The sequence below is a fragment of the Pipra filicauda genome, unplaced genomic scaffold (assembly GCF_003945595.2).
Source record: "Pipra filicauda isolate LSUMZ 115617 unplaced genomic scaffold, ASM394559v2 scaffold153_size1761393_pilon, whole genome shotgun sequence".
NCBI classification, from domain to species: domain Eukaryota; kingdom Metazoa; phylum Chordata; class Aves; order Passeriformes; family Pipridae; genus Pipra; species Pipra filicauda.
This window is the reverse complement of record NW_024104029.1, coordinates 583,445-596,217: the sequence shown is the minus strand read 5'-3', so window position 1 is coordinate 596,217 and position 12,773 is coordinate 583,445. Positions and strand designations below refer to the sequence as shown.

At 37.4% G+C, this 12,773-nt stretch overlaps 1 protein-coding gene across 1 annotated transcript in view; it reads right to left on the bottom strand.

Annotated features, from left to right (window-relative positions):
- Positions 1 to 1,379: 1,379 nt before the first annotated feature.
- The window catches only part of GNAQ (G protein subunit alpha q), a 136,979-nt gene continuing 125,585 nt past the window's right edge, over positions 1,380 to 12,773 (bottom strand). Inside the window, exon 7 of the mRNA XM_027713756.2 lies at positions 1,380 to 11,972. Coding sequence (XP_027569557.1) covers positions 11,782 to 11,972 — 191 coding nt within the window. The 3' untranslated portion in view covers positions 1,380 to 11,781. The remainder of the gene's footprint in view (positions 11,973 to 12,773) is intronic.

Below are 12,773 nucleotides of genomic sequence, written 5' to 3'. Positions count from 1 at the left end.
GAGATACATATATAAGTGCATATGTGCCTAGTTGATAGCTGATGTTTACTGTGTAGTCATGGTCAAGTAAGCATGACTAAAGGACCCAGCTCATTGCAAGGACAGATCCCAGCAGGAAAAACAAAGGACACCCCTGAACTGATTAGAGAAGGCCGGCACCCCAGCCCTTAAAACAATTCTGCCCAACCCTGCTGTTACCTTGCGACACAGTGCAGTACCTGCAGCCGGACAGACGCTGGGGATGTTTCGCTCAAGACAGCAGCTGATGGACACTAACAGCACCATAGATGCAGAAGGTATTTTGCAGAGCAGCAGTGTGTGTGTGTCTGTGTCTGTGTATATGTCTGTGTATGTGTGTCTGTGTGTGTCTGTGTGTGTCTCTGTCTCTCTGTGTGTTCGTGTGTGCGTCTGTATGTGTGTGTATGTGTGTGTGTGTGTGTGTGTGTTTTTGTGCGTCTGTATGTCTGTGTGTCACTGTGCGTGTATGTGTGTGTGTGTGTATCTGTATGTGTGTGTCTGTGTGTCTCTGTGTGGGTATGTGTGTCTCTGTGTGTGTGTCTGTGTGTGTGTGTTGGCACACAGCTGCCCGTGTGGGGGCTTTGCAGTGAGGGGAGACGTCCTGTTCTACTTGAGCAGTTGAAGGGTATTGGAACCAAGAGTAGCAATGCATTTGGGGTTCCCCAACTGGAATGGGCCACTCAACGCCCACGAGAAGAGAATTACTCTTGCCACGCTCTCATACACATCTCAGCCTCTCTCCTGTGCAGTCACGAGTCGAGTGTGAAATGTTGATGACACTGTGAGACGCGGAGCAGGTACCGGGCAGCAGCAGGAGGAGAAAGAGTTTGCCGGAGGGGAAGGAGCAGGGAGAGAAGCGCGGAGGCAGGCGAGGGGCTGCGGAGGTCGCGCGTGGCTGCAGCTGAGGCGGGGCTGGTGAGGCTGCCGCTGGTGTGGCTGCTGCGCAACGAGGGTGGGCTGGCGAGTGTGTGGCGGCAGAGCAGAGCCACTGTAAGGCGGGAGTCGGGTCCGGCGAGGCGTGGGAGGCTGAGCTGGACCGAAAAGCCCGGGTTCGATCCCCACTGTCACCCGGGGACCTCGCCCACCTGCCCGTGTCTCTGGCCAATGCCTCGCCCCCACGGGCAGCTCTGGCTTTCCCCATCAGCCTGTCAGGAGCCCGAGCCGAGAGGCTTTGGGCCCACTTTCTCTTGCCTCCCGTTCCTACAGCATTCCCAAGTTGCTTCTGGTCTCTTAACCACAGGATTTACGATTTTCTCATAAACCTTGTAGCCTGTGAAACCTAATACCCTTCAGACAGTAGAAAGCTATAGCTGTACTTAGCTGTAAGGCATCAAAAAAGTCAGGCTCTTGTAGAAAACACCTTTAAAATAAACTTGTTTAATTGAAATTGCACACACACACACAAAAAGATCAATATACAACTTGTAGTTTTCATTAACATCTATGAAATTACAATTGTTTTACAATATCTTTCTGAAAATTCTTTAAATAGGTAAGCATTTCTGTAAGACTATGGCCTCCTCAGATATCACAAAATGCCTGATATGCTTGCTATGCCAATAGAAATGCGCATGTACCTATAGAAAAATATACTTAAAAGTGTTTGCACCTGTCTCTGATGAAAGATGTAAAATTGTGTGGCCTGGCACTTGCTTTGTGTTAAATTCTTTATGTCACTATCTATATATACCATTTTCTAAGTGTCACAGCTCCTGAATTCATATCTAGGTAGTATATGCACAGATACATTCTCAAATTGTGTTGTCATCAATGACAACCTTGAAGTCTTGGCAAAATGCCTCAGACTTCACCTTTTTTATTGTCAAAGGAATTTTTAGTAAGTGGTGTGATGTATTTCCCGTTGTTGTTTTCCCAGTGTACTTTTGGCCTAAGCATAAGTCAAATAGTTTTCTACAAAGTCTCCTCCTCCATCAACAGTAACTTCAGTGTGTGCTTCACAGTCCAGTGTCCTGCTTGTTCTCACTGTAGACCTCAGCATATGGCTAATGGCCATCCTATCATCACCTATTTCTTTTCTCACCACTTGAGAAATCTTAAATTTGGAAGCAACTTATGCAGTGTAAAAGGTGTTTTAGGAAGGTATCTTCCTAAAGAACATAGCATCTACATATCAAATCCCCCTTGATGTTGCAGGTTTGATGTAATTAAAGGCCCACAGTCAACAGCCAATGGTCATATTCATAAACCTATTGGACACCTGTAGGCTCTAACAATATGACTAAAAACTATTGTCTGGAATGTAAGTGCACAATGTCATCAGTATTCCCGGTTCCTTTGGGAGGGTGTTTTGTTTTTTATTTTTCCAATAAAAATGAGCGGGAGGAGGAAAAAAACCCAGAAAGTGAAAATGGTAGCTCTGTAGCAGAGAAATTCTTTTGCACTAAAGCAACAGCAGACCTGCTCTTGCTTTGATTACAGAAACATCAGACACCAAGACTTTCTGTTAAAATTTCCACTCTTTAGGACCCTTGGTTCACAGGTGACACAGCATTCCACAGTGACAGATGTACACCAAATAGGAATTTCCATGTACCCATAAGCATTTTAAATAATGCTACATTGGCCTAAGTCAACCTGCTCAAGATAGACTGCTGTCAGTGATGGAAACAAACACTCTATTTAAACTAATGCTTCAACATCTGTCACTTACAGAACTTCAACTAGCAAGTTGTGTTTGGAAATTTCAGACGATCAGCTCCAAAAGAAGCCTCTTCTGAGAAGTAGATTTCTTTTTCAGAGATGTCACTGGAGTCGAATTTTTACTCAAAAGACCTTCAGGTAGAAAATTTTCCTTCTCCATCTATTTTCCTTCTCCTAAAATGTGCTGGTCACAGAATTACTGAAAGCAAAGACTAAACCAGGATGAATAGACTGCAGAAAATGAAGTCTGTAGCAGCTAAACTTGTATGCCTTTTCATTAATTTCTGGTGGCAAAGACCTGTCTCTTTGCGTGCTGTGCAATAGAAGACTAAATAAAGGTCACACCTGTGGCTCTCTAAGAGATTAAATCAGGACATTTAGTGATGGAGATTTGGGGAAAGGATTCAATTTTCTGGTTTTGTAGCCTAGGGTAATACAACTATTCTTTGCTATTTCCAGTAGAACAACTGAAGAGTGAAGAAGTAAAAAGACTATCTGCTAAGACACGGAAGCCATAATATTATTTTCTACTGGGAAGACAAACCAAATAACTAAATTATGCATATTTTACAGGTAAACTAGCAAAATTAGTTTCACTTGCATGACTGAGGATGTAAGGTTTGCCTTCCATGCCTTGCAGCATTACACTATTCCCCTCTGTTGCAACTTGGAGGTGTCCATTTTGAGCACTCCGCAATAATATGTATTACTCAACTCTTGAACATCAGAGTAGGGGAGAAAGAACTTTTAACCTGCATTACTTTGTAATGCAAAATGTTTAAAGAAGTCTCAGTTATGCTAACAAAGTATCTCAAACCCAGGTTTGTTTTTTTTTTTTTCCTATTAATCTTGAACAAGTAAACAGACACCCAACAACTCACAAATGGTTTCAGTTTACATAAGCTTTTCTCTGCTTAGGAAATTTGTTGTGCTCATTTACACTCTACACCATCATCTAGGATGAGTCCTATATTTACCTTCTAGCTGTATAATGCTTTGCTCTTCTGGTTTTAAACTGAGGATTACATTTTGCTATCTACAGTGGAGTTGCTTTTGTTTCATATTAGCAGAAATGAAATCAGCATGTATGAATGTGAATATATATCAAAAGAGAACTGTTTAATCCATAACCACAGAAGTCTTCCACTTGCAGCACCATTTCTATAATTTCTTACAAGAGATTCAAACAACTTCTAGACCATATTAAATATCCATTAAGCTGTTTTTACAGATATTATTTATAACATTATTTGAACACTTCCAACATCTTGTAAAAGAAAACTGATGTCTTCTTAGTACCAACACAGCCTGTTGCAATTTAAGACAAATAGCTCCGTCAACTAAATTATAATCATGTTACTGATTAATGTGTTAAAAGTTTGTTATGCAAGGGAAGTATCAGATTTGACCATGTTTATATCTTCTGCCTCAATTACAACCAGGTTGCTTAACTTTGGTAAAGTGAGATAAGTGATGTTCTAAAGCACTTGAAGAAAAACCCTGACAGCGGATATTACATCAGTCAGTTTCTCCAACTAAAATAAATCAGGTTCTCCTAAGACATGCTGAGAAAAGTAGACATCAAGACAGTCACAAAAACATTATTCTGCCTTTCCAAAATCAGCATTTATAATAAATCAAGTATTTTGCAGTATATGGTAACAAATGAACTAATCTCTAGTATACAATAATCACACTTGAGTGCACAATAACTGCCAGTTGTTAAGAGACTCCAGATACTTCATTGTGAGATAAATGGAATTTTATTTCTAGGGAGTGATTCTTCTTTATAATAAATGTATAAAAGTGCAATATCTTAAATATTTACTGCATGCAAGTAATCTTCTCGTTGTTTTTAGCATCATATAAAGTAATCTTATGCAATAATCGCCGCAAGAATACATTGAACTTACAGTCGAATTAAAGCATCTCTTCAGTTGAGTGCCAGCCTAATCGTTGCATTAACCACCTCATATAGGACTGCAGGAAAAAAACCAAACTTTCCGTAACATCCTGGCAAACAGTTCTCTATTGACAATGCGAAATGACATACTGAAATGGCTTAATTAGGCTCACATTTGCCTACTACATCCTTCAGCTGACTTATTCCAACTACAGTGTTACAGTTTTGTTTTCCGAAATGCCTGTCCAAAAGGCTAATTGGATCTGCCCCTGATTACAGGAACCTTCTGAAGCTGTTCTTACTCACAATTTGTCTTTAATGCAGCCAGTATAATCAATTCTGTAATGACTACCAGAACTGAATCTGGTAGGTCAAGCAACCTTCTCTTTATGGCAAGCAGGATAAAAGAAAGATACAGAAAAATAATCAGAACAAAAAGGCAGAAGGAACATTAAACAAGATTAAGCAGAAATTGTGTTCCTCTTCAGCTGTATTACACATCCTCATTTGTTGAATTCTATCAGATCAATTTACATTTAATTCACAAGGATCAGAAAGTATTCCAGAGTGTACATACGTAAAGCAATACTGTAGAAGTATTTTCTTTTGATGGCAGGAAGCAATTAATCAGTGTGATAGACGAGTGTGAATGGAGAAGGAAGGAGTGCATTGGACAAGGACACAGCAAACCCTGAATGTCATGCACAGCAGCACAGCATTTTAAATAAGATAGAAAACTTTCATTTTTTTAAGATCTTACTGGAAATGAACTATTTTTTCTTCCTTTTTTTTTTGCCCTGTAAGATGAATGAAAGCCCAATTCTTGTACTTCTCCATCCTTAACACTAAGGGTGACTTGTTGGCATCAGTCTGACTACAGTTGCATTTACTTCATATACATAGAAACTGGTGTGAAACTTTAAAGCGGAGTAGGAAAGAGTTCTCCTTTTTCTACAGTTTCATTTTCTTCCCAGATAAAAATGCAGTCAAGACCTTTCAAAGTGAAAAGTGCAACCCTTCCGAGCCAGAATAGCTAACAGCCCCCAGAGTGCATAAAATGAAGGTTTTAGACACTACAGGACTAGGTTTAAAAAGGGGAAGAGTGTTATTCCTTTTTTTCTTCATTTCTAAGCCTTTTGGCCACACAATTCTACCTCTTCCACTTAGTCAGCTTAGCACTTATTGGAAATATTAGTCAGCCAAATCAGCTGACACCCCTGAAAATTAGATTAGTAAAGCAGTCAAACAAGAAGAGGGTTTGGTTTTTTTTTTTTTCACTCAACTCATTGGCAAAGCAGGAAGGTTGAAATAAGGGAGAGGAAAAATTCCCAGCAGTTGAAAACTGGGAACAGAGGAGGTCTCAGAGGGTAGCTCTTTTTTGTAGCAACAAGCTATGAGAGTGGGGCAGGTGCCTTGATGTCAGATACTGACACCACATGTGCTACTGAGGAGCTGGCAACTGTGTATTTTGTGGCAGTCTACAAATACTCTTGAACTCCTAGGTGTTTGGAACAGTATCCTACAAGTGCTCAGCAATCTGGTGAGATGATTGTAATAATCTGATGGCAGGTTTTAATCACAACTATGCACAATTTATCACACAGATAGTTTCTACTTTTATTTCACATATCCAACAGTCACCACTGACACTGTATTTTGTTGGCATTATCTTCACTGAGACATAAAGATAAAATAAATCCTTCCCTACTGATTCCTCTCCCTTACATTCTGTAACTGGAAATTAAAATGAGGAATCATTCACTCAAGTCCTTGCTTAGGTAAACTGTTTGCACTCTGGGAATCTTACTTAAACCATTGTGATCATGTAATAGAAAACAAACTAATTTTTGCAACTGGCCTGAACTTCTATTTCTTCAGTAATGAAGACAGGAGATCCACTAATTGTTGACAAAGTATGAGCCAAACTCCTGAGAAGTAGCTCATAGGCATCTTTCCCTTATTCCTGCCACGGCAGAGGTGAACAAGATGACCTAAGGAACACCTTGCTCTTGCAGTACTACTGCAATCATCCAAAATATTTTAAGAAATTCACCTGTCTACACAGTCTGAATTTTCTAGTAGTAAGGTATGGGGTTTATTTCTTCTCACCCCCCATTTCTGAGTTTCCATTGTACACAAGCCAAAAAAACTCCAAACTTTTAATAATACTGTCAAATTACCATCTCCACTGTAACAAACCTCAAAGGTTTTGAATGTCTGGCTGTAATAAAGATATTCTGGAAATTTTAATATTTAGACAATGATGATGGAGCACACATAATTAAAAATTAATTGTGGAGTAACACATCTATCCACCATTTACTATAACAAGAAGCACTTTGGGAGAACAAAAAGCCCAAACAGGATTTCAGAAAAACTAAATTTCAGGAATGAAGATACTATAGTACGAAGGTATTGGCCAAAAATACTGTATTTTTAACCAGCAACATTTTTGAGGGGCAGTAACTGTACAGTATTAGTTTTTCAAAAAAACTATTTCTGTCCCTCAAGCAACACACAATACATGCATTTAAATGACACTTTAAGAACAGCAAATATGATATTTATTTTTAAATACTCAAAGTTTTAAAATGCATCTGACACTCCTCCCTAAAAAAAAAAATTAAAACTGGTCAAATAAGGATTTCCTGCAGCATGGTGAATGAGAAATCCAGCAACAGACTTAATCTTAAACTGTATTTTAAGAGAAAAAACCCCCGAATCAACAGATTTACATTTACCTTGATATGGCTGGCTTTATATTTTTGACAATATTTTCAAAATCTCTCTTTTTTCCCTGCAGCATGGCTACTGTGAAAAAGCTCAAGTGAAACACATGGCAAAATCCCTTTAACCAGCTAAATCTTGACCTCAATGCATTGACTACATAGGAAAGTTTCCTGGTTGATTGACAGAACTCAAAATGTTATGGGTAATCAGAAGTCAAAACAGAGGAGGTATCAGCAGCTCCACTTCTCAAACTAAATGTATTGTTTTGCAAGATCTCTACTAAACTAACAAACTGGACAAAGTCAGATGACTTCAGTTTTGTAAAGCCTGTTAAATTTTAGAATTTATGGTTTATATCAAAAGAGGGACTGGACCACCTTTGCAAAATCTCAATTTCTAAAATATCATGGTTAATCACTTATACTAGGACATTTAAATTTCCTAACTTATGTCGGTCTCTCCAAAACATATTTACTGATCACTTAACTAGAGGTAGGTCATGTGTAGGCCTTGTTAATATGCTGTGAACACTTCATTAGTTCACTAATGTAATAGTCTGCAGGAAAACCATGCACAGAGCTCCAAAAATAGCAGCACATGATAATAAATTATTGTCTAAATTTATTTTTTTTCATGTGGGTTAACATGTCCATGTTTTCTCCTAATATTTTATTCTTTCGTGAAGAATGTTTAACAAGGAAAGGGTCATGGGGTTGAGTAATCTGAAAGTCTTCTGCACCTTACGGGAGTCTAGCAGTATCTTTATATGCAGCCCTTTTCTCCCATATAGAGTTTTTGCAGATCATGCAGTCAATTCTGACTGTTTTCCAGCATTAAAAGTCTCTTCTCCACTTTCAAACTTTAAAAAGGGATTCACAATCATGTGGCAGTATGATTAAAAATTACAGTCCATACACCTTGACAATCAAAAGAGACTGAATTATAAAAAGTAAACTGCCCTTATAGCTGCATCATCCTACATCTGTAAGGACAGTGTCAGTTAATTAGTGAAAAAGGCAAGTTCAAGGTTTCTGTAAAACATGTATTACAGCTTTCTTGTGCTAGTGAACATCTAGAATACACAGGTTCCCAAGATGTTTTCCTTCCCTCCTCCCCCATTTATACCATTCAAAGAAAACACATCATTTTGGCAAAGTTAAAAGGGTTTCTGTCTTGATGTTTTTGCCTTCAGCTTCATGTTAGAGGCACAAACTTCTGGACTTAAGCACTATAAGGCATAGTAGAAACCATCAATTTAAACAACAGCACCACCACCACCACAATGGAATATACTACAACTGGGAACAGCTGTGTCATTTAAAAAGAAAATGTTTTTGTAAACTGTCACACTGCAATGCTGTGTTAGGTGATTCATGTAAAGCTTGCCTTGGCATGCTGAATATCTTTTTTTCCAGAACATGCTCAAATGATCTAAACACTGCCACAGGTTCAACTCACCTAAAAAATACCAGAAAATAGCCCAGTGGCACACACTCTTGAAAACTTTTGCAATCACAATGTAACTAGAAAGCGTGAGTAAACTTTTGTTTGGTTTTTATACAAAACTCCGAACCACATTTCCTGTTCCCCCACCCAATATCCTATAAGAAAAAAAAAAAAATTAAAAATGCCCAAACTTTTGTTAGACACCACTGTCTGGTGTGGCTTTTTGTTTGTTTGGGGTTTTTACCTCCCCCCCCCTTTTTTTTTCTTTTTTTTTTTTCTTTTTTTTTTGCTACAGTTCCATTTATAGCACTGAATCCAGTGTGGGCAATGTATTCCCAGGCTGAAAGAAGGGATATTATCAACAGTGGAACTGTGAAAACAGAAGCTCTGTTGAATTTATAGCAAGATCAAGACCAATTTTCTTAAACTGTACGTAAGAAAGAGTCACTGTTCTGATCCCCTATTCAGAATGTCAGTGTTACTTTTAAATAAAATGCTTTAACTCCTTAAAATTGTTAATTATAGTGACTTTTTGGTTGTTGTTGTTATTCATAAAGTTTCTGCAGTTTCTGAAAGACTAATTGATCTGATGTTTTATATTTTATCATGGTATTTTTAGGGCAACAGCATACACACATTAGTACTTATATACAATGGTTTGAAATATCTATAAACTTACTTTTCCAATAAATCCTACCAGAAAAGTAGAAGTAACCTAATGTGAATCTGATAAATAAAAATTTAATTTATATTTAAAGCTTATGTTCCAATTAGAGATATAATGGCCTAAGTTCTCTAATAAGTTTGTTTTCTACAGCTGTATAAAGCCCTGACAAGATTTAAGCATTGTTTTGAATGTGAATGACCTCTGTCTGGGTGTCTCCAATTTACTCCTTCTCAGGAATGTGGAAATGATTTTATACAGCACAATGCTAGTACCGCTCTGTACTATAGTATTTTGTTTTGTAAATAAAAACAACAAATCCCTAGTCAGAAATAAACTGACAAAATTTACATTCTTCTCTCTTAAAAAAGTAAATAAAATAACATTATTTAAAATGTGAATTAGCTATAAGACATACAATACAATTACATAGATACATATCAATACAGCACATTCAATTTGCCAAAAATTAATGATTACAAAGCCAATATGGATGCTGCCATATATATATATATATATGTATGTACAATGATTATAGCATTCATAATTGCACTATACCTACAACCAGTTTTAAATTACACGGTGTTTTAAGAGGGAGCAAAAAATAGCAACTGTTCTTGTTATTGTTGTTTTGGAATTGAGAGGGTTAAGGATGAAAACCGTCTCATTAGTATTTATTGTTAACTTTGGTAATCAACTAATAAGCCATTCTTTTTTTCCACCTCCCATCTGCTGCTATGTGGCTGCAATTTCTGTGCTAAGTGCACTCTAGTGCTACTTGGCATTGCAGATAATAAATCCAATTACAAGTCTGAACTCCGAGTTTCCTAGAGCTTGCTAGCAATCGTGCACCTGGTCAAAAAACACCTTTCAACCTGCAGAATAAAGGCTTGTCTACGTGTGCTGCATTTTTGTTGTTAAAAAATCGCACGTTTAAATTTAAAGAATGATTTTCTCACTGCTTCATTTACATTTACAAATCTCTTCTAAAGAACGTTGAGAGAGGCTATTTTGCATCAAAGCTTATCAAATGCCTGTGAATTAGTTAACAAGCAACCTTATCAAGAAAGGTTCCTGAATATGATCTCTCATTAATACTTTTGTGTTACACAACTAAAGGTGCCTTGAAATTATTATGGAAAACAACCTCATGTCTTAACTGACAAAGGGAGAGATCTAAACTGTTTTTAAATCAGTAGACCACATGCATGTCATATTCATAGCATATTCACTTACATTGTTGGTTTGGCATTAGAAAATGGAACACCTTCTAAAAAAGGGAACGCATGAGCTAAAACTGCATATGTTAATCATTTGGCAGTTGACTCAATCAGGTCAGTTCCCAACCCCTCTGTTTGGCATTTCAATCAGTATCTTGTTTCAAGAGCACTGGTTTTATAAAAAGCCAGATTTGGCAACATGAATTTTGTACAATAAAAATAATTTTACTACTGTGGAAAAAGAACACTTAAAAAAGCTCTAACTTAAGAAAAACACACCACAAAACTGAGAAAAACAACACTGTTTCAGGCTGTAGCCACTGGGGAAACTGTAGTGTCTCACTTTTCTATTTGGCATCTGTAAATAAAAGGAGAGAGAAAAAAATGGCACATGGCAACTAAAAAGAGATTCTAACATATTCCATGTACATCCAAAACTGTGTCTTAATTATTTCATTATTGTCTTCTGTGCACCTTTCTGAACTGTAAAATTACGGATAAATTTAATATCCTTAGACAACTGTAATTCTACTTTGCAATCCCAATCTTCTAGTCTCAAAGTGAAGACAGAATGAAGACACCCATGCAAAGAATTTAAAAATCACAGTATCAATACTTTTTGATCCTTCAGAGAAAGTACATACTGTAAAATTACAATGATTGATGACTTAAATTGTGATGATACTATTTTCCTGACCAAATCACCCAACAGAAAATATTTCACCCAGGAATGCAACTGGGGAAAAAAAGGCCATTGTACCCTGTAAAACATAAGGGGGGAAGGAAAGGAGGGGGTGAGAAAGGGTTAGGAAAAGAGGAAACCAGCTTGATTTTGCTTCAATAGCAAAAAACTGCTATCCTTTGTAAATGTATGACTGAGAATTTGAAACACATTGAGTCACAAGGTTTTGCCTAAAAAAATGAGGAAATATGCTGTGAATGTACTTCAGCATCTTTTGTTTTTCCTCCATATAGTTTAAATAAAATCATAATATTAACTACAAACTCTGTGGACATTCACAGAGTCCAGGCCGGCAATAAATTAGTATTATGCAAATTGTTTTCACAGATTATAATACAGTCCCTCTTGTGTATCTTCAATCATGGAAAGCTGGTTTTGGAGGACCCCCCAGGCACAGTTAAACCAGGTTGTACTCCTTCAGGTTTAACTGTAGGATTGTGTCCTTGACAGCAGCGAAGACGAAGCGAATATTCTCTGTGTCTGTAGCACATGTGAAGTGAGAGTAGATAATTTTGTCACTATCTGGATTCAGGTCTACGAACATCTTCAGGATGAACTCTCGTGCCGCCTGTGCATCCCGCTGTGGTCCTGTAAGAAAAAAAATTCCATTTTCTTAAAAGTCAATTTCATATTTCAAGTTCTTTAAAAGAAAACAAGAAAGGCTCAGTCTGTGCTCCTCTTGTAAGAGAACATGGGGAATCTTTTACTAATCAATAATATCATATACTGGCTACTTTCTTTGTGGTAGGAACTATTAAAAATAAAGAAGGAAATTTCAGAAGTTCACCAACTCAGAGCTGATCTTTTCTTGCTAACTATCCTCATTCTTCACTAAGAGAAATCAGCTGTTTAAAACAAGTGATCTATAAATGAACAGAATGAAAACAAAAAAAATGAGCTATATTATTAAATCTTTAAAAATGCTAATAGAATTGGTGAATGTTCTAAACCTGCTATACCTAAATTAGACTTCAGTTATTTTAGCCCTGCAAGATTCACTAGTTTTATGCGTATTTTAACAAGAAGCGTAGTGAAGTTATATGCTGGACTGGTCTGACACCATTACCAGCAGAACTTAATTTACTTTAAGGGATAATAAAATACACGTGCTCTCCAGCTGAAGCTGTTGATTGCAAAAGGCTCATGTTCTAACCGATTACTTGTTTTCTACATTATGTATGTTAATGATCCTATCAGATCTAAATTAAGGTTTTAACTCTCAGAAGGACAGAGAGTCAATGTAACCAAACTACATTTTCATCTTAAAAGAACACAGAAGGCAATGACTTCCAGCCTAGAACAGTGAGGATTCATTCATGTTCATAGCCAAAAGAGCAGCGCAGACGCAAGAACACAAGCCACATGCTGCTGAATTCTGTTCCATTATTC